Source organism: Schistocerca cancellata, chromosome 2 (genome assembly GCF_023864275.1).
Source record: "Schistocerca cancellata isolate TAMUIC-IGC-003103 chromosome 2, iqSchCanc2.1, whole genome shotgun sequence".
NCBI classification, from domain to species: domain Eukaryota; kingdom Metazoa; phylum Arthropoda; class Insecta; order Orthoptera; family Acrididae; genus Schistocerca; species Schistocerca cancellata.
The window spans coordinates 397,132,000-397,154,546 of NC_064627.1; the positions used below are offsets into that span (position 1 = coordinate 397,132,000).

Consider the following 22,547-nt stretch of genomic DNA (forward strand, 5'->3'; position numbering starts at 1 on the left):
AGGAAATGAATAATGCAGAAATGCAATTAATTTGGAGAGTTGACTAGTCTGAAATACAAATGAGAAAAGTGGAAAGGAACAGTCACAAGTGTTGTGAGCTTCTCAAAATGAGAGGTTCCGTCTTTATATGGAACTAGGAAAAAAGAAATGCATGGGATATCAAGAACATAGCACTACATACAGTTGATATCTAAAATGACACAGCAGTTTTTATGTTTTTAATCCTTTTATAGAATCTTCAAATATCTTTCAAATACCTGATGCATATTCCATCAATTTTTGGGAGTGCATCTGGGATCTTATCAACCCTTATACCCATATTTCAGCTGCCAGCCTTTCAGCCATTCTCAGGGTGAGTCACCTACAGCATTTTTAAAATACTTTACACTGTAGGGAAACATTCAAGAGTTAATAACATCTCGGTTACACTCTCAAAAAATGATGGAATACTTGATCTTAAAGAGCATAATTACACACACACACACACACACACACACACACACACACACACACACACACAAAATAATTTGTGCAATGGATGCCTGCATTTTATTCTGAAGTATATAAGCAGGTGCTGAGAAAATAACAGCTATGAACAAAATCATCATGATAATTTCTAGCTCTATGTTTTTTCTTTATATTTCTTTTCATACACTGTGTATTTATATCTGATCTACAGGCCTAAAAGAGCTTCTGCTTTTTAATCTCAGTGATGAAATGCTTAGAATTAGAAATTGTTTATAAACTCAGAAATGGATGATTCCTTTCTTTTCCTGTTTCCTTCTTCTTTTTCACCCTTGCAATTTCTAACAATTACTATACTGAATATCTTCAAACATAATTTATAAGCCTATACACCATATTCTAAGAAAAAATTATGTTACTCACGGCCATCTACATCAACTGGTGATTCCAACAGCCTTTCCAGAGGTACAGGTTCTTTAGGCAGGTCTCTAGTACTGCGAAGATGCGGTGACATAGAATCCACATTTTCTGAACCCTTGTTTTACAATCAAACAAGCAGTATTAATGTATGTTATTTTCAACAATATTTGTAATTCAAGTAAGTGCATATTAATACAACAGATAGTTCAAATCATGAGTAATGAGGCTATATTTTCTATATTTGTCTATATTTTTAACATATATTATTTTTTGTTCAATATCACTAATTTGATTTATTTTTCACAATCAAAATAATTACATAAAAACACGAAATTTCAAAGAAATTGGAACTGATGAAAATAATACAGGATAATAGTAGTCATTGCATCCATATCTCATGAATATTATTTTGAGATACAATAACTATATTATTGTACTTATATGGCTAAGCGTTTTAGTGACAGCCAGGAATCTCATCATAAAGAATTGCAGGACATATTTCAGTAGAACACAGTTATATGGAAAAGTAAGTGGACATCTGAGTATCAATACTTATTGGGAACAAAATGCAGGAAATGAAATATAAGTGTTTGTGCACCACAGAATTGATTATCCATATATAATACTGACATTTTGTGCAAAGCAGCATTGTAAAACTCTTTCCTGTGTCCATACAAGTTAGGACCGAGTTAAAAACATTTTAAAGTACACAGAGTGTTGCTGAAAGATATACTTAGAATTTAAGAGCGTTTTTGAGAGATGGCAAAGTCATCTGATAGATCAGTACTTTATGACAAACATTTTCACTGGACGGGGAGAAGCCTATCATGATCAGATATACCCAGTGAAAAATTAGTTGCATCTCGGCAGAGCACTTTTAGAATATCATTTCTGAGCAGCATCTCTGATAGCACTTTTGTTAAGACTTCGGTTGTGAACATTCTATAATCAAGTTTGGCTAAGCATTCTGCTACAGATGCCTCAGAAGGCGAGACTGTCAAAAGTGATGCTAGGTCCATTCCTGACACTGAGCAGCTGCATGGCTCTAAAGACAGGTCATTGCTGCTGTCTTCTGTATCAGGCAGTGACACTTGCGCAGTCACTACGTACACCAGCCAATGCATTGTAAATTGTGATACAAGTAAATCAGAATATGAAAGTTCCAAAATCATGTTTCAAAATTTATGACGATCGCCCCAGTTTTGTTTGCAAGCTGTTCACACTTTGAAACAAATCATGTGCATATAGTGTGGTGTGTGGCTGTGCATGACATCTTCAGTTTTACTGCAGCTTTCAGTTTATGTCATTTTGTATTATTTATCTTTTACCAGCATGCAGATAAGCAGCTTGATGGAAGTAGTTGTCATTTGGTAATAGTGAAATTAGGGATAGATCTAATGACAGAATGTGGTAGAGATAAGAAATGAAGGCAGGTTCATTACTATAAAATCAGAGAACAAACTGATAATGAACCCCCACAGGAGAGATGAATTTAAAAAGGAGAGAGTCTGGAAACAATACACTTGACAGAATCTACAAACTTCACGGCAATGATAAAATACAATCTGTGATGCTAAAAATCAACTGACTAACCCAAATTTTAGCAATTTTAAAAACATCAGGGAAATGTTTACAAGAGGCATAACATTAAAGTCAATTGCATTGTTTCTTTTTACTAGTGGAAATATGAAACAATGGAAAATCCAAGATAGAATAATGACAATATTATGAAAAGGATAGTAGCTGCTCACCATATAGCAGAGATGCTGAGTGGCTGATAGGCACAACAAAAAAGACTGTCAAACAAAGCTTTCAGCCAAACACACCTTCATCAGAATAAATAACATACGCACAGACACTCACGCAAATGCAACTCACACACACACATTAGCAGTCTCTGGCTGCCAAGGCCAAATTATGAGAAGCAGTGTATGATGGAAAAGCAATTGGGTAGTGCGGGTAAGGAGGAGGCTGGGGCAGGTAGGGGGAGGGATAGCAGTGTAGGGGTGGGGGATGGTAAAGTTCTGCTGGTCAGAACATACAGGAAAGAGATGGGGAGAGGGTAGGGCAGCTAGGTGCAATTGGGAGGTTAGACAAAGGGGAGGGGCGGCAACGGAAAAGTAGAGAAGTAAAAAGACTGTGGGTGTGTTGGTAGAACAGAGACTGCTTACTGCTGGAATGGGAAAAGGAAAGGGGATAGATGGGTAATGACAATGATTAACAAAGGATGAGGCCAGGAGGATTATGGGAACGTAGTATAAATTGTACGGAGAATTCCCATCAGTGCAGTTTAGAGAAACTGCTGTGCAGTTTAGAGAAACTGGTGTTGGTGGGAAGGATCCAGATGGTACAGGTTCTGAAGCAGTCATTGAAATGAAGAACACTGTGTTGGGCAGCGAGTTCAGCAAGTGGGTGGTCAAGCTGTTCCTTGGCCATTCGTGGCTGCCATGTCCACGTAGAATGCAGCACAGTGGTTGCAGCTTAGCTTGTAGATCACATGACAGGTTTCACAGGCACCCATGCCTTTCTTTGATTGAACAGGTGATGCTTGTGACACATCAAAGGCAGGGTTGCCTGTGAAACCAGTCAAGTGATCTACAAGCTAAGCTACAACCACTGTGCTGCAATTTATGTGGGCATGATAGCCATCAAGCTAGCTGTCCACTTGAATGACCAGCAACACATTGTGGCCAAGAAACAGTTGGACACGCTGCCCAACACAATTTTCTTCATTTCAATGACTGCTTCAGAGCCTGTGCTATTTGTGTCCTTCCCACCAAGACCAGTTTCTCTAAACTGCACAGCAGGTTCTCTAAAGTGCGCAGATGGGAATTCTTCGTACAATATATACTACATTTCCATAACTCTCCTGGCCTCATCCTTTGTTAATCATTGTCCTTACCCATCTACCCCTTCCATTTTCCCATTCCAGCACTATACAGCCTCTAATCTACCAACAAACCCACAGTCTTTTTACTTCTCTACTTTTCCATTGCCACCCCTCCCCTGTGTCTAACCTCCCAACTGAACCTAGCTGCCCTACCCTCTCCCCACCTTGACCCTGTATGCTCCCACTAGCAGCTTTTCCATCACGCACAGCTGCTTGTAGTCTGGCCTTGGCAGCCAGAGACTATGGTAGTGTGTATGTGTGGGTGCGTGCGTGCCTGTCATCTACTTTTGGCATAGGCCTTTTGGGCCAAAAGCTTTGTTTGATAGTGACAGTCTTTTTGTTGTACCTATCTGTGACTCGGCGTCTCTTCTATATGGTGAGTAGCAACTATTCTTTTAATAACATTGATGAAAATAGACAATCTTGATTCATGTTTGCTAAACTGTTTCCACTGGTCGAGACAGGTGAATGAGAAACGGGTGGCAGTTCTGATGTAGCACTGTTTTCTTGCTGCCTAGTACCGGGTGAGGTGTGCCAGTACTCTGTATAGTTGTGGCCGCTGTGTCCTCCTGCATGCCTGTGTATGTTGCTTCATGTGAACTGCAATTCTGTGGTGCTATTACTGCTGGCAGCCAAGATGCCAGAAGTCTGCACCCACACCGTCTACTAATACTGGTGGGTCACTTGGCAATTTCAATCACCTCTCAAATCTTCCGTCTGAAGATAAGATGCTGTTTTGCCAGTATGTGAGCTTCTAGAAATTCTACACACATCAAAAAAAGTTTTGCATCACCTCGGTACTGAGAGTTTGTAATGGTACTTTGACTTCCGCGCCTCCGCCAATACAAAGATATAATTTACGATCGCGCACGCAGAAGAGCGCTGCACCAGCGACCGATTTTTATAAATAATTTTGTTCGTCTTTTTACTTTTGCATAGGTTTTTGTTTTTTTAACAAGTAATTGATTAGAGACTCTCTCTCTCTTGTCTTCATATGAAAGATGTGTATTTTTCGGCGATGTGTTGAATGTGCTTTTGGGTGGAAATTAAAATTACATTACAAAGCGAGGTTGTTTCAATAGTGATTCGTGGTGGTTATCGCCAAATTTGTAAATTGATCATGACAGTGACAACTTGAAGATGTTTTCAACAGACGGAGAAAAGTGAAAGACGGGTCATCCTACAAGAGAAATTAGGACGACAGCCATGAAGACTATATTGTAATTAACACTGTGTATCTAACAAGATTATAAGGTAAATTTCAATTAGTTTTCTGATGCTATTTCCGTACAGTCGCTTTTTGTAGTGTTGCCGACCCGGTCTGCCATGCACGGTCAAATTACAGCACGATCTCAATCAATAATAAGTCCGCCTTATCCGTAACTGAAACCACCAAAAATTCAAGATATCAATCAGATTTTCTATTTTCTATTTTATATTTTTCACGGCAGAGCCCCGAGGATAAGGTAACACTACAAGTTTCAGAACCTGTACAGTCTTTGGTGTGACGTCATAAGCGAGTGACTGCATGTGAGATCGCTCTCTAAGTTTTTATATATTTTTAGGTTTCAGATACATATTTTAACGGTTTTTGTGATAATATTTACTATATAAGTGACTTTTAGTGGTTTCTTCATTCACCTCTGCCTTTCTTGTGTTGTGACCTGATATTTGTGAGTGTTTCGTATCAAGCAACGTAACCTCTTACCTGTGTTTACATTCCGCGCTGACCAGTTGCAGCTGTTGCGGCGCATCGAAAGCTAAATACTAATTAATTGTTTGCGTATAGTGGTTTATTTAGGAACTTTAGTAGTCTTCAACCGGTGTTTTTTGTTTTTTCTGGTGAAATAATTTCAGAAGAACCTTTTGGGAACTGTTTTCAGCTTTGTTACTGTGTCATTAGGCGTTTGATTCTCTTTCTGTATTAGTCTTTTGTTATATTCACATTTTTTGTTTATTAATACTGTTAATAATAGTAGTTACTTCCCTTGTAGAGTAAGTCTGTGATTATTGTAGTCAGGTTTTTAACATCTTCTTATTGTAGTAGCGGAACTTAGAAAAAGTAAAATTTTACCATGAGTGAGAAATGTGGGCTTTGCCGTAGGTTCGTGAGTAGTGGATTGCGGTGTGAGACTTGTAAGAAATATTTTCACTGGGGGGAATGCAATGGGGAAGCCAGTGGGCATTCTGGTGAGATCCTCTCCTGGAACTGCAGGTTATGTAGCAAGAGCAAGTTGATAGAGGAGCAGGAGTGTAAGATCTGTGCCCTTCAGGTGCAGTTGAAAAATGCACAGGAGGAGCTAGATAGGATGAGGAGGGAGAAGGGGGTTGGGGAATGCGAGCTGGCTGTTGGCAAGAGACCTGCTAGGAGAAGAAGATTTTCAGATAGTTTTACTATTGGCGTTTACAATAGATATGACCAACTGTAAGAGTCTAGTGGAGAGGAATCTCTAGTAGCTGTAGATGTAGGAAGTATGCAGCAGACCTCAGTAGTTACTGTGCCTAGAACAGTTGCAAAGTCGAAGAGGAAGAAGAAGGTTCTGCTGTTAGGTAGTTCTCATGGCAGAGGTGTAGGCCAGCAGTTGGAGGAAGTGCTGGGGAGTGAGTACCAGGTCACCAGCATTGTGAAGCCTAATGCAGGATTGGCTCAACATAGGGGGGTTATGTAGGGATTTTACTAAAGAGGATCAGGTAGTGATTGTGGGTGGGGCTGGTAATAGTATTGATAGGAACAGGTATGGGAAGGGGAGGTTGGCAAAGCTTATAGGTGACAGCATAGGTGGGGTTGGTGGGATCACTCATGGGAAAATTCCTGCAGTAGTGGGTGTTAGAGCTGCACCTTTTTTAGACTGAAGTCAGCTGATAAGTATATTCCTGCTTAAGGGAAGTCTCTCTAACAAAGCAACCACTTTTGACAAAGCTTAGGTATCCGAGTAATGAGGGAATTAGTATATTTCATCAAAATATGTAAAGTATTAGAGATAAAATTAGTGAACTGCTTATAGATGTTGACTCTGAAATTATTGGTATATCTGAACACTTCTTAAATAAGGAGATAATTCAGAGGCTTCCTTTACCAGGATACAGGTTGGCTGGCAGCTTTTCGAGGAGCTCTTTGCGGTGTGGGGGAGTAGCCATGTATGTGAAAAACGGCATCCCATTTGAGTCAATTGATGTTTCAAAGTACTGCACTGAAAAGGTGTTTGAATGTTGTGCAGGTGTGGTTAAATTTAATGGAGCTAAACTTCTAACTGTTGTTATTTATAGATCCCCAGACTCCGATTTCACAACATTTTTGCTAAAGCTAGAGGAGGTTCTTGGTTCACTTTATAGGAAATACAAAAAGTTAGTTATATGTCATAACTTCAATATCAATTGTGTAAGTGATTGTGCAAGGAAGAGGATGCTGGTAGACCTCCTTAATTCATATAATCTTATGCAAACCATATTCTTTCCAACGTGAGTGCAAGGGAACAGTAGAACAACCATAGACAACATTTTTGTTCATTCCTCATTACTAGAAGGGCATTCTGTTAGCAAAAAGATGAATGGCCTTTCAGATCATGATGCACAAATTTTAACTCTAAAAGATTTTTGTGCTGCAACACGTGTTAAATAGTCATCAGCTGTTTAGGAAAGCTGATCCAGTTGCTGTAGAGACCTTTGTAAACCTTATCAAGGAACAAGAGTGGCAAGATGTTTATAGCGCTGATACAGTAGACGATAAATATAATGCTTTTCTCAAGACTTTTCTTGTGCTCTTTGAAAGTTGCTTTCCGTTAGAACATTCAAAACAGGGTACTAGCACAAACAGGCAGCCTGGGTGGCTGACTAGAGGGATAAGAATATCTTGTAGAACAAAGTGGCAATTATATCAAAACGTTAGAAACAGTCAAAATCTAAATGCAGCAGCCCATTACAAACAGTATTGTAAGGTGCTTAAAAATGTTATTAGGAAGGCAAAAAGTATGTGGTATGCAGATAGAATAGCTAAGTCTCAGGATAAAATTAAAACCATATGGTCAGTCGTAAAGGAAGTGGCTGATCTGCAGAGACAGGTCGATGATATAGAATCAGTGCGTAGTGGGAATGTCCGTGTTACTGATAAGTCACATATATGTACAGTATTTAATAATCACTTTCTGAATGTAGCAGGTGAACTAAATAGAAACCTAGTCCCAACAGAGAATCATATAGCGCTTTTAGAAAAAAGTGTTCCGAGACTGTTACCTGAAATGCTCCTCCATGATACTGACAAGAGGGAGATTGAGTTAATAATTAAATCACTGAAGACCAAGAACTCTCATGGATATGATGGGGTATCTAGCAGAATACTGAAGCATTGTTCTATGTATGTTAGCCCAGTACTTAGCCATATCTGTAACATTTCCTTTAGGAGTGGTCGGTTTCCTGACCGATTAAAGTACTCGGTAGTGAAGCCACTTTATAAAATGGGAGACATTGATAATGTTGACAATTTTAGACCTATTTCTATGCCATCAGTGTTTGCTAAAGTTATCGAGAAGGTTGTATATACAAGGTTACTGAAGCACTTAAATTCACATAATTTGCTGTCAAATGTTCAGTTTGGTTTTAGAAATGGTTTAACACCTGAAAATGCTATATTCTCTTTTCTCTGTGAGGTCTTGGACAGATTAAATAAAAGGTTGCGAACGCTAGGTGTTTTCTTTGATTTAACGAAGGCTTTTGACTGTGTTGACCACAAAATATTACTGCAGAAGTTGGACCATTATGGAGTAAGGGGAGTAGCTTACAATTGGTTCGCCTCTTACTTTAAGAACAGAAAGCAGAAGGTAATTCTTCGCAATATTGAGAGTGGTAGTGATGTTCAGTCCCAATGGACACTGTTAAGTGGGGCGTTCCCCAAGGGTCGGTGCTGGGGCCAGTGCTGTTTCTTATTTATATAAATGATATGCCTTCTAGTATTACAGGTGATTCAAAAATATTTCTGTTTGCTGATGACACCAGCTTGGTAGTGAAGGATCTTGTGTGTAATATTGAAACAGTATCAAATAATGTAGTTCATAATATAAGTTCGTGGCTTGTGGAAAATAATTTGATGCTAAATCACAGTAAGACTCAGTTTTTACAGTTTCTAACTCACAATTCAACAAGAACTGATATTTTGATCCGACAGAATGGGCATATTATAAGCGAGGCGGAACAGTTCAAGTTCCTAGGCGTTCGGATAGATAGTAAGCAGTTGTGGAAAGCCCATGTCCAGGATCTTGTTCAGAAACTAAATGCTGCTTTATTTACCATTAAAACAGTATCCGAAATAAGTGACACTTCAACACGAAAAGTAGTCTACTTCACGTATTTTCATACGCTTATGTCGTATGGTATTATTTTTTGGGGTAATTCTTCTGATTCAAAAAGTGTATTTTTGGCTCAAAAACGGGCTGTTCGAGCTATATGTGGTGTAAGTTCGAGAACCTCTTGTCGACCCCTATTCAATAGTCTGGGAATTCTTACATTGCCCTCACAGTATATATTTTCTTTAATGTCATTTGTTGTTAGCAATATTAGCCTATTCCCAAGAGTTAGCAGCTTTCACTCAGTTAATACTAGGCAGAAATCCAATCTGCATGTGGAATGCACTTCCTTGACTCTTGGTGCAGAAAGGAGTGCAGTATTCTGCTGCATCCATTTTCAATAAGCTACCACAAGAACTCAAAAATCTTAGCAGTAGCCCAAACTCTTTCAAGTCTAAACTGAAGAGTTTCCTCATGTCTCACTCCTTCTATACTGTCGAGGAGCTCCTGGAAGAGCTAAAAAATTAAGCAAATTCCAGTGTTACATTGTTGATTTTCTTTATTTAAACTTACAACTTGTCACCTGAATATGTTTTTTTATATTTCATTTTATCTGTTTCTAATATCGTGTTATAATTTCATGTATTGACTCGTTCCATGACCATGGAGACTTCTCCTTAATTTGGTCCCACGGAACAATAAATAAATAAATAAAATAAAAAAAATTAGAATAGAGATCGACATGAACATCATTTCTGCCCTTTTTATAGCTTATGAAAACCACACACTGCATGCTATACCACCATACAGTGAGACCTTCAGAGGTGGTGGTCCAGATTGCTGTACACACCGATACCTCTAATAACCAGTAGCATGTCCTCTTGCATTGATGTGTGCCTGTATTCAACATGGCATACTATTCACAAGTTCATCAAGGCACTGTTGGTCCAGATTGTCCCACTCCTCAACGGCAATTCAGCATAGATCTCTCCGAGTGGTTGGTGGGTCATGTTGGCCACAAACAGCCCTTTTCAATCTATCCCAGAAATGTTCGATAGGGTTCTTGTCTGCAGAACATGCTGGACACACTAGTCGAGTGATGTCATTATTCTGAAGGAAGTCATTCACAAGATGTGCATGATGGGGGCATGAATTGTCGTCCATGAAGACAAATGCCTCGCCAATATGCTGCCGATATGGTCGCACTATCGGTCGGAAGATGGCATTCACGTATTGTACAGCCGTTATGGTGCCTCCCATGACCACCAGCAGCGTATGTTGGCCCCTCACAATGCCACTACAAAACAGCAGGGAACCCCCACTTGCTGCACTTGCTGGATAGTGTGTCTAAAGCATTCAGCCTGACCGGGTTGCCTCCAAACACGTCTCTGACGATTGTCTGGTTGAAGGCATAAGCGACACTCATTGGTGAAGAGAGTGTGATGCCAATCCTGAGTGGTCCATTCGGCATGTTGTTGGGCCCATCTGTACAGCGCGGCATGGTATCATGGTTGCAAAGATAGACCTCACCAGAGACATCGGAAGTGAAGTTGGGCACCATGCAGCTTATTTTGCACAGTTTGAGTCATAACACACGTCCTGCGACTGCATGAAAAGCATTATTCAACATGGTGGTGTTGCTGTCAGGGTTCCTCCAAACCATAATCTGTAGGTAGCGGTCTTCCACTGCAGTAGTAGCCCTTGGGTGGCCTGAGTGAGGAATGTCATTGACAGTTCCTGTCTCTCTGTATCTCCTCCATGTCCGAACAACATTGCTTTGGTTCTCGCCGAGATGCCTGGAAACTCCCCTTGTTGAGAGCCCTTCCTGGCACAAAGTTATAATGCGGACTCAATCGAACCACAGTACTGACCAACTAGGCATGACTGAACTACAGACAACATGAGCCGTGTATTTCCTTCCTGCTGGAATGACTGGAACTGATCCGCTGTCAGACCCCCTCCATCTAACATGCGCTGCTCATGCATGGTTGTTTACATCTTTGGGTGGGTTTAGTGACATCTCTGAACAGCCAAATAGACAGTGTCTGTGATACAATATCCACAGTCAACGTCTATCTTCAGGAGTTCTGGGAATTGGGGTGATGCAAAACTTTGTTTGATGTGTGTATCTGTTTGCCACACTCATCCTGGTGTTCTGCCACCACTGACTTGGTGTGTTGTCTTTGTTGGATATATCTTTCATGTTCAGATATTCGTCTGCTGATCTCTATAGGCTCCCCTCTCTTGCCTCTTGCAGCAGACATCTTGATGGAAGCATTTAAAGAAATAATACGACAATACGCACCGTTATGCCCAGAACGCTGGTTCCTATTTGTTGATGATGCCTTTGTTGTCTGACCACATGGAGAAGAAAAGCTACAGAATTTCCACTGCTCAACATCTTAATTGGTAGCACAGCTAAATCCAATTTACTACGGAGACAGAAAAGAAAGGGATTCTGCTTTCCCTCGAAGGTGAAGTTTACGGAAGCCTGACAGTAAACTTAGCCACAGAATACATAGGAAGTGCATGAGCACAGACCTGTACCTTTACTCTTCCTCCCACCATCACCCTACGCAGAAGAAATATGCCCTGCACACTTTAACCAAGAGGGGCCACAGGATTAGTGATGCATAAAATCTGAAGGCTGAACTACAAAACCTCATGTCTGTTATTTGGAGCCAATGGTTATGGGATATAGATGACACATAAAACTATGATGACAAAGGATGAAGAAAATAAGAAAGTGCAGAAGGAAGCACAAAAGGCATCCTACTACAATACATTCAAGGGGTCACTAAATGTATGGGCAAAATTCTTCATCGAGCAGGTATCAAGCCAATTTTTTGAAGCAGTAAAATAATAAAAGACGTCCAAGCATGAAATTTTATTCAATATTGGTACGGCAAAAGCTGAAAAACAGGGTAATGAAAGTACAACATATTGATGGAAGACTGATGATGATACGACTGAAGGGTAGCTCAAAAGATATGGTGTTAATACAGCTATATATGCCAACCAGCCAGCATAGAGATGTGGAAGTGGAAGAACATTATGAGAAAATACAAGAACTCATCGAGAAAGAAAATAAAAATGCCCACATTATCATCATGGGGGACTGGAATGCAGTGGCGGGTGAAGGAAGAGAGAAGATACAGTAGGAAAATTTGGATGAGGAATAAGAAATGAGAGAGGTGAACGACTAATTAGCTTCTGGAAAGAAAATTCAATAGCAGGGAGTAACACATTATTTGAACACCACAAAAGCAGACGTTACACATGGATATCAAATTAGAATAGGTAAAGATATCAGTTGGACTACATACTTATACAAAAAAGGTTTAGGAACTGTTTGAAGAATGCCAAAGCTCGTCCAGGAGTGGATATGAATTCAAACCACAACCTAGTAGTGGGAGAAATACAAGTGAAGTTGAAAAAAGTCTTGAGAGGTAAAGCAAAAGAAAGACTGAACATAGAAAGACTCAAAGAGGCAGGAAAGGCATCAGATTTTGAAAACAGATTTATGGAAAAATGGGAAAGAGGTAGTGTTGATGAAAGTGTTAATGACAAATGGATAAAAATAAGGGAAGGACTGATGGACTCTGCCAAAGAAAATAGGAATTAGAGATTCCCAAAGTACCAGGAAAGAATGGATAACAGAAAACATGTTGAAAAACATGGAAAAGCAGAGAAAGTGGAAAAATGTAGTAACTGAAGAGGGGAAAAAAGAGGTACAGGAAACTGAATAATGAATTAAGAAGAGAAACTGAGGAAGCAAGGGGAAAATGGATGAAACAGAAATGCGACAAAATAGAGAAAATGGAGAAAGAGGGAAAGTACGAAATGATGTATAGACTGGCTAGTGAGATAGTTTATGAACATAAAAGAAAGAGGAATAACATGGAATTAGAAAAAGTAGATTGTACGCCAGCAAAAGAACCACAGGAGGTTTTGAACAGATGGAAAGAATATACTGATTGTCTGTATAAGGGGGATGAAATACAAAGCGAAATTAAGGTTGAAGAGGAGCAATATTTGCCAGAAGATGGAAAGGGATTCACCATCTTGCAAGCAGAAGTAGAAAAGGTGCTGAAGGAGATGAAGAATAGGAAGGCACGTGCAACTGATGATTTGCCAGCAGAACTGTTGAAGAGTCTGGGAAACAAGGCAACAAAAGAAACAGTCTACATCTGTAACGAGATATATGATAAAGGGGTATGGCCTGAGGGCTTCCTTGCAACAGTTATGATACCTATAGCGAAAAAGAGAAACACTAAAAAATGTGAAGAGCATAGGACCATCAGTCTAATTTCTCATACAGCTAAAGTGTTGCTGAGAGTGTTGAATAGAAGTCTGTATGGCAATCTGGATAGAGGGATTGCAGAGGAGCAGTTCGGATTTAGGAGAGGAAAAGGAACACAAGATACTATTGGCCTGTTAAGAACTATAGGGGAAAGATATGTAGAAAAAGGTAGAGAAATCTTTGCCATTTTTATAGATTTAGAAAAGGCTTTTAATGGAGTTCAGTGGAACAAGCTGATGGATATTTTGAAGAGGAAAGGAGTGGATTGGAAAGAGAGACAACTGATACAGAATATTTATTTACATCAGAAAGTAAGGATAAGGATTGTAAATGAAATGTCAGAAGGAAGCAGCATTGGACGAGGTGTTGGACAAGGTTGTTGCCTTTCCCCACTGTTCTTTAACGCATACCTTGAAGGGATTATTGGGAAAGGCTTAGATGGGAAAAGAGGTATATGTATTAGTGGAAAGAGAATAGAATATGTAAGATTTGCTGATGACATGGTATTAGTGGTAGGAAGTGAGCGGACAGTGAATAACATGCTGAAAGATCTGAATGAAACTTGTGTGGAATATGGGATGCAAATAAACACAGCAAAAACAAAGAGTATGGTCATCAGTACAACACACAGACTGTCTAATATTAAAATAGGACAATCTACCATTAGCCAAGTAAGTGCATTTAAATATCTTGGAAACACAATGACTGAAGACATCAGATGTCATCAGGAGGTGAAAACTTGAATTGTCATAGCAAAGGAGGTATTCAACAGAAAGAGGAGACTCTTACGTGGAAAATTAGATAAAATTCTAAGGAAAAGCCTTGGCAAATGTTTTCTCTGGGGTGTGGCACTATATGGGGCAGAAACATAGACGCTGAAATGAGAGGATGAAAAAAGGTTAGAAGCATTTGAGATGAGGATGAGAATGGAGAGAATAAGCTGGATGGAAAGAGTGAGTAATGAAAGAGTATTGGAAAGGGTTGGTGGGAGAAGATGTCTGCTGAAGGTTGTAAGAGAAAGGAAAAAGAACTGGTTGGAACATTTATTGAGAAGGGAGTGCTTGCTAGCAGATGCTTTGGAAGGATTGGTTTCTGGGAGAAGACTGAGGGGAAGAATGAGACACAATATGATAGACGACAAAGGGAAGAGGAAATTATGCAGACACGGAGAGGAGGGCAGAAGACTGGACAGCCTGGAGAACTACCATGTGAAAACCTGTTTTTTGGCAGAATACAGATGATGGTAGGCATGAAAGATACAGTTAACATGCTACATGCTGCTGGAGTTTATTAAATCAGGTGCGAGTGTGGATTAGTGTATGTAGGCAAGACGAGGTGACCAGTCAGAACACAGATATCTGAACATTATAGATATACCCAACCGAGACAACTCACTAGGTCAACAGGGGAAGGAAACTGGAAGGAGTGTTGCAAACAGATAGAATTTCGAAAAGCTCGCCTCCTGGCAAAACAGCCTCTTACCTTCAAGACGAAGATTAGAGATTAAATAGGAACAGTCAAGTACTATGCCAATACGAATAAAGAGGAAAGGTGCAGACTTCCGCCATCTTGGCTGTCGGCAGTAACAGCACCACGAAAAGGCTGTTCCTGCGAAGCAACACTTATGCACACACAGAGGTGCATGGAAGACCTCAACGGCCATATGAATACACAGTACTGGCACGCCTCAGCCAGCACTAGATACCAAGAAAACAGCACTACGACTCACAGACAACAACATTGGGCCATGTTCAGAATAGATACTTAAACTGTCGAAATTTGGAAAGTAGATTATCAAAGTATTCGTAATAAAGTTCCCAAATTTATTGTCTTCCAGGAAACTTCTCTTGTTCAAATTTATCTCTGGGCCATGAACTGGCTGAAACCCGAAACAGAAAGCTCTTTGATATTTAGTGACTCATGGAACACACACCAAAAAGACAGATTAGATGCTGTAGCAGAGAGAGTGTTCATTGCAGCTGACAATAATATTGTCTCTGTTGTTGTTGTGGTCTTCAGTCCTGAGACTGGTTTGATGCAGCTCTCCATGCTACTCTATCCTGTGCAAGCTTCTTCATCTCCCAGTACCTACTGCAACCTACATCCTTCTGAATCTGTTTAGTGTAAGAGTCTCTTGGTCTCCCTCTACGATTTTTACCCTCCACGCTGCCCTCCAATACTAAATTGGTGATTCCTTGATGCCTCAGAACATGTCCTACCAACCGATCCCTTCTTCTAGTTAAGTTGTGCCACAAACTTCTCTTCTCCCCAATCCTATTCAATACCTCCTCATTAGTTATATGACCTACCCACCCAATCTTCAGCATTCTTCTGTAGCACCACATTTCGAAAGCTTCTATTCTCTTCTTGTCCAAACTATTTATTGTCCACATTTCACTTCCATAAATGGCTATGCTCCATACAAATACTTTCAGAAACGACTTCCTGACACTTAAATCAATACTCGATGGTAACAAATTTCTCTTCTTCAGAAACACTTTCCTTGCCATTGGCAGTCTACATTTTATATCCTCTCTACTTCAATCATCATCAGTTATTTTGCTACCCAAATAGCAAAACTCCTTTACTACTTTAAGTGTCTCATTTCCTAATCTAATTCCCTCAGCATCACCCGACTTAATTCGACTACATTCCATTACCCTCGTTTTGATTTTGTTGATGTTCATCTTATATCCTCCTTTCAAGACACTGTCCATTCAGTTCAACTGCTCTTCCAAGTCCTTTGCTGTCTCTGACAGAATTACAATGTCATTGGCGAACCTCAAAGTTTTTATTTCTTCTCCATGGATTTTAATACCTACTCTGAATTTTTTTTTTTGTTTCCTTCACTGCTTGCTCAATATACAGATTGAATAAAATCGGGGATAGGCTACAACCCTGTCTCACTCCCTTCCCAACCACTGCTTCCCTTTCGTGCCTCTCGACTCTTATAACTGCCATCTGGTTTCTGTACAAATTGTAAATAGCCCTTCGCTCCCTGTATTTTACCCCTGCCACCTTCAGAATTTGAAAGAGAGTATTCCAGACAACATTGTCAAAAGCTTTCTCTAAGTCTACAAATGCTAGAAACGTAGGTTTGCCTTGCCTTAATCTAGCTTCTAAGGTAAGTCGTAGGGTCAGTATTGCCTCACGTGTTCCAACATTTCTACGGAATCCAAACCCATCTTCCCCGAGGTCAGCTTCTACCAGTTTTTCCATTCGTCTGTAGAGAATACGCATTAGTATTTTGCATCTGTGACTTATTAATCTGATTGTTCGGTAATTTTCACATCTGTCAGCACCTGCTTTCTTTGGGATTGGAATTATTATATTCTTCTTGGAGTCTGAGGGTATTTCACCTGTCTCATACATCTTGCTCACCAGATGGTAGAGTTTTGTCAGGACTCGCTCTCCCAAGGCCGTCAGTAGTTCTAATAGAATATTTTATACTCCCGGGGCCTTGTTTCGACTCAGGTCTTTCAGTGCTCTGTCAAACTCTTCACGCAGTATCGTATCTCCCATTTCATCTTCATCTACATCCTCTTCCATTTCCATAATATTGTCCTCAAGTACATTGCCCTTGTATAGGTCCTCTATATACTCCCGCCACCTTTCTGCTTTCCCTTCTTTGCTTAGAACTGGGTTTCCACCTGAGCTCTTGATATTCATACAAGTGGTTCTCTGTTCTCCAAAGGCCTCTTTAATTTTCCTGTAGGCAGTATCTATCTTACCCCTAGTGAGATAAGCCTCTACATCCTTACATTTGCCCTCTAGCCATCCCTGCTTAGCCATTTTGCACTTCCTGTCGATCTCATTTTTGAGACGTTTGTATTCCTTTTTGCCTGCTACAATTACTGCATTTTTATATTTTCTCCTTTCATCAATTAAATTCAGTATTTCTTCTGTTACCCAAGGATTTCTACTAGCCCTCGTCTTTTTACCTACTAGGCCCTCTGCTGCCTCCACTACTTCATCTTTCAAAGCTGCCCATTCTTCTTCTACTGTATTTCTTTCCCCCATTCTTGTCAATTGTTCCCTTATGCTCTCCCTGAAACTCTGTACAACCTCTGGTTCTTTCAGTTTATCCAGGTCCCATCTCCTTAAATTCCCACCTTTTTGCAGTTTGTTCAGTTTTAATCTACAGTTCACAACCAATAGATTGTGATCAGAGTCCACATCTGCCCCTGGAAATGTCTTACAATTTAAAACCTGGTTCCTAAATCTCTGTCTTACCATTAAGTAACCTATCTGAAACCTGTCAGTATCTCCAGGCTTCTTCCATGTATACAACCTTTATGATTCTTGAACCAAGTGTTAGCTATGATTAAGTTGTGTTCTTTGCAAAATTCTATCAGGCGGCTTCCTCTTTCATTTCTTAGCCCCAATCCATATTCACCTACTATGTTTCCTTCTCTCCCTTTTCCTACTACCGAATTCCAGTCACCCATGACTATTAAATTTTCATCTCCCTTCACTATCTGAATAATTTCTTTTATTTAATCATACATTTCTTCAATTACTTCATCATCTGCAGAGCTAGTTGGCATATAAACCTGTACTACTGTAGTAGGCGTGGGCTTCGTGTCTATCTTGGCCACAATAATGCGTTCACTATGCTGTTTGTAGTAGCTTACCCGCACTCCTATTTTTTTTATTCATTATTAAACCTAATCCTGCATTACCCCTATTTGATTTTGTATTTATAACCCTGTATTCACCTGACCAGAAGTCTTGTTCCTCCTGCCACTGAACTTCACTAATTCCCACTATATATAACTTTAACCTATGCATTTCCCCTTTTTAAATTTTCTAACCTACCTGCCAGATTAAGGGATCTGACATTCCACGCTCCGATCCGTAGAACGCCAGTTTTCTTTCTCCTGATAACGACGTCCTCTTTGTAGTCCCTGCCCGGAGATCCGAATGGGGGACTATTTTACCTCTGGAATATTTTACCCAAGAGGACGCCATCATCATTGAACTATACAGTAAAGCTGCATGCCCTCAGGAAAAATGACGGCCGTATTTTCCCCTTGCTTTTCAGCCGTTCACAGTACCAGCACAGCAAGGCTGTTTTGATTAGTGTTACAAGGCCAGATCAGTCAATCATCCAGACTGTTGCCCCTGCAACTACTGAAAAGGCTGCTGCCCCTCTTCAGGAACCACACGTTTGTCTGGCCTCTCAACAGATACCCCTCTGTTGTGGTTGCACCTATGGTACGGCTATCTGTATCGCTGAGGCACGCTCTATCGAGATCAAATTTGAGTGAGACAGTGAAGTTGTCTGGCTGCATATGACAAGTCTATATGAAATCAAGATAATTGTTGGATGCTGTTATCAGCCACCCAATTCCGCTGTGGCAGTTTTTGACTCATTAAAAGAAAATCTATGGTCAGTAGTGCGAAAATACCCAGATCATGCATCCTCCTTAGACAATGAACTGACACCATTGAGTTCCAGTATGATGGATGCAGAGGAATTATGGGCAAAGTTTAAACAGATTATAAAACATGTTCTGGAGAAGTACATGCTGAGTAAGTGGATTAAGGATGGAAAAGACTTACCATGTTTAACAATGAAATTCGAAAAATGCTGAAGAGAAAGGCTGTTGCATTCTCAGTTCAAAAGAGAACATGCAAATGACTACAAGCAAAAGTTAATAGAAATTCATGTGTCTGTAAATAGATTGCTGTGTGAAGCTTACAAAATATCCTGCTGTGAGCCCGAGAGAATTCTGGTCCTACATAAAATCACTAAGTAAGTTTTAGATTTCTATTTAAGAAACAGTACATACAGGAAAATCATACAAACATACTGTCATTTGATCACCGCACAACCTCCCATATGGAGGGTATAGTAATAAGCATCCCTGGTGTAGAGAAACAACTGAAAGAGGTGAAAGCAAGCCGGTGCCAGATCCAGATGGAAATCCAAATTTGATTTTACAAACAGTACCCTACAGCACTTGACCCTTACTTAGCTTGCATTTATCATGAATCTCTCCTCTCATCCATCACAAAGTCCCAAGCCACTGGAAAAATAGCGCATGCGTCTCCTGTGTATGAGAAGGGTAAAATGACGGACCTCCAAAGTTACAGACCAATATCCTTAACACTGGTTTGCTGCACAATCCTTGAACATATTTTCAGTTTGAATATGATAAATTCTCTTGAACGGAAAAAGCTTCCGTCCAGTTTTAGTAAGCTTCATTCGTGCTGCAGTCAGCTTGTCCTTCTACCACATGATGTCCTGCGAACTATGGATGAGGGGCAACAGGCGGATTCCACATTCCTATACTTCCATAATGCATTTGAGATGGTGCCACACAGCTGACTGTTTATGAAGGCACAAACACACGGAGTAGATTCCCTGATACATAAGTGGCTCGAACACTTCTTAAGTAACAGAACCCAGTACATTGACCTCAAAGGCGAGTTTTCATCAGAGACAAGGGTATCATCAGTGCCCCAGGAAGTGTGATAGGACTGCTCTTATTTTTTATATACATAAATGATCTGCTCATCAGAGTAAGCAGCAATCTGCGCCTGTTTGTTGATGATGCTTTGGTGTTTGGGTCGGTGTCGGCATTGAGTGTGTGTAAAATGATACAGGATGACTATGAGAAAATTTCTAGTTGGTTTGATGGGAAATGTAGAAAAAAGATGCAAATGAATAGGAAAAACAAACCTGTAATACTTGAGTACAGTATTAGTAATGTTCTGCCTGACACAGTTATGTCAATTAAATATCTAGTAGTAGTAGTAGTGTTGCATAGCAATATGAAATGGAAAGAGCATGTAAGGATAGAAGTAGGAAAAACTAATGGTCAACTTTGATTTATTGGGAGAATTTTGGGAAAGTGTGGCTCATCTGTAAAGGAGATCACATTTACGGCACAACTGCAACCCACTGTTGAGTACTGTTTGAGTGTTTGGAATCTGCACCAGGTCAGATTACAGGAAGACATCGAAGCAGTTCAGAAGTGGGCTGCTAGATTTATTACTGGTTTGTTCAAACAACATGCAAGTATTATGGAGATTCTTCGGGAAGTCAAATGGGGATCACTGGAGAGAAGGGACAGTCTTTTTGAGGAGCACTGTTGAGAAAATTTAGAGAACAGACAGTTGAGGCTGACTGCAGAACGATTCTACTGCTGCCAATGTACATTTCGTGTAAAGACAATGAATCATATTTCCCACTGCTCTATTTGCAAATGGAACAGGAAAGGAAATGACCATACGGTGCCTGGCAGAATGCTTATATAGTGTAGATGTAGGATGACTAACACCACCTCTTTCTCATCCTCAATACCCTATCACATTATGACAACAGCCTCTTCTTCCTTATATAAGAACCAAAAATTTTCTCATTCAGCTGTGAGCACAAAACTCCCTGAGGAATGGGATTTGCAACTGTTGCCGAAATGTTACAGAATTTTCCCCATTGAGACTGTGGTCACGTACTCAGAGGAATTTTATTGTTGAGTTGTTACAGTGTTGGAATGAAGAACAGCATTATAAAATAACACGTTCTAATGAATTTTGGCTTGCTGAGAATTATGTAGACAAGGTTAAATTCAAGATGAATGGTCAAATAGTGGATATACTCATCAGTGGCAATGCTTTGTATGAAATAAATTTAGATATAAGCACTAACAGAGGTAACAAAACTTCAAACAGAGTTTTGAGTTTTATGCAAGAAAGTTCAAATGTAAAATCTTATCCCATTTGTTGGAAGTTCACAGCCTTTCATCATAAGTATACAGAAGTCACAATAGGGATTATATAGATGACAGAGTAAACTATAAGTTCATGTGTCATACAAGAGTTCAAACATATGCTGATATACTGGCAGCTCAACAATGGAAACTGATGCCGGTACATATACTGTACCTTGAATTATATTCTCTGGGGCCTTTCCTCATGATTCTTCTATATGTAGGAGACCAAGAACTGTTGAAGTTGCTGTCAGACCTAGTGCATGCATTTTTGTAAATGATGGTTATCAATGGTTTTGTTTGCAATAAGGTCAAGGTCAGGAACAGTGAAATTATTTTAAATAGGGAACATAGTTTGGTTAAATCAGTTTATTCATTGCCGCATTACAGCCATTTCAGCTTCCCTATGCTTTCATTTAGCTGATTTTTCAGAGAAACTTAATTACATAGTTTGATTCATTATCTGAAGGTAGGCAACCTCAGTCAATCCTGAATTTTCCTGATTTCAGTGCTTGATGACCACACAGATGTGCCTATAGCAATATTTCAAAACTGCCACAGAAAATTATGAATAATCTGACTGTTGTAACCAAACAGTGCACGATGGACAGATGGTGCAGCAAGTTTTGTGCTGTGTGCACAACAGCCCAATATAAGTCTGGCATGGCTGGCCCTCAGCTGTAATTATGTTCACTTGCTTATTGTATGCTCACCTATGAGACTACATATTGATGTGTTCTACAGTTATGAAACTTTGTACTGTTGTATACTTCATTCAGTGTTATTGTGGATCTCTTTATGTGGAAGCAGAATAAAATTTGGTTGGTGTTACTTCTGTTAGTGTTTCTGTAGAACATTACAACATACTTTGCGACAAGTGCAGTATTCTATGCTGCTTGTATTGTTTCTTAGGTTCGATATACAGCCAACACATCAGTGGAAGAAGTACTTCAATCTCTTGTTGAACAACAGTGAGCTCTCACCAACCAACAGCAGGTTCTTGCCAGGGCACTAAACAATGTGGCAGCCTTGTTCATATGCCAGGTTCCACCACTGCCGAGGCAATCTCCACAGCTTTCTCTGTATGATGATTTATGGAAGACTGGGACTCATATGAAAAAAACGGCTTCTGGAGTGTTTCAAGCTTTTGGATTTGCCGACCTCAATTTGTGTAAGGTTTGTTTTTGTCATTGATTTCTCTTCATGTTTATCACCTTTTGTGTTAGTTAGCTCCTCTCCAGGAACATGACAGTCTCTCTTTAGATGAAGTGGGTCAGTTGCTCTGTAATTGTCATTGCAAATGTACTCACATTATTGCTACTCCTGTTGAGCTCTACAATTGTCAAAAGTGGCCCCAAAAGTTGCATCGAGATTAAGCAGCTGTTGCTGCTAGTTTGTTACTGAGGCCTACTGGGAGTGATATGCTGATTTGATGGTTCGTGATGCTATAACACATCTGGCATGTGATAAGAAGT

At 39.9% G+C, this 22,547-nt stretch overlaps 1 protein-coding gene across 1 annotated transcript in view; it reads right to left on the minus strand.

The window, feature by feature from the left end:
- The window catches only part of LOC126161823 (nucleoprotein TPR-like), a 302,767-nt gene that overhangs the window by 43,885 nt on the left and 236,335 nt on the right, over positions 1–22,547 (minus strand). Inside the window, exon 18 of the mRNA XM_049917927.1 lies at positions 889–1,000. Within this exon, the coding sequence (XP_049773884.1) occupies positions 889–1,000 (112 nt within the window). The remainder of the gene's footprint in view (positions 1–888; positions 1,001–22,547) is intronic.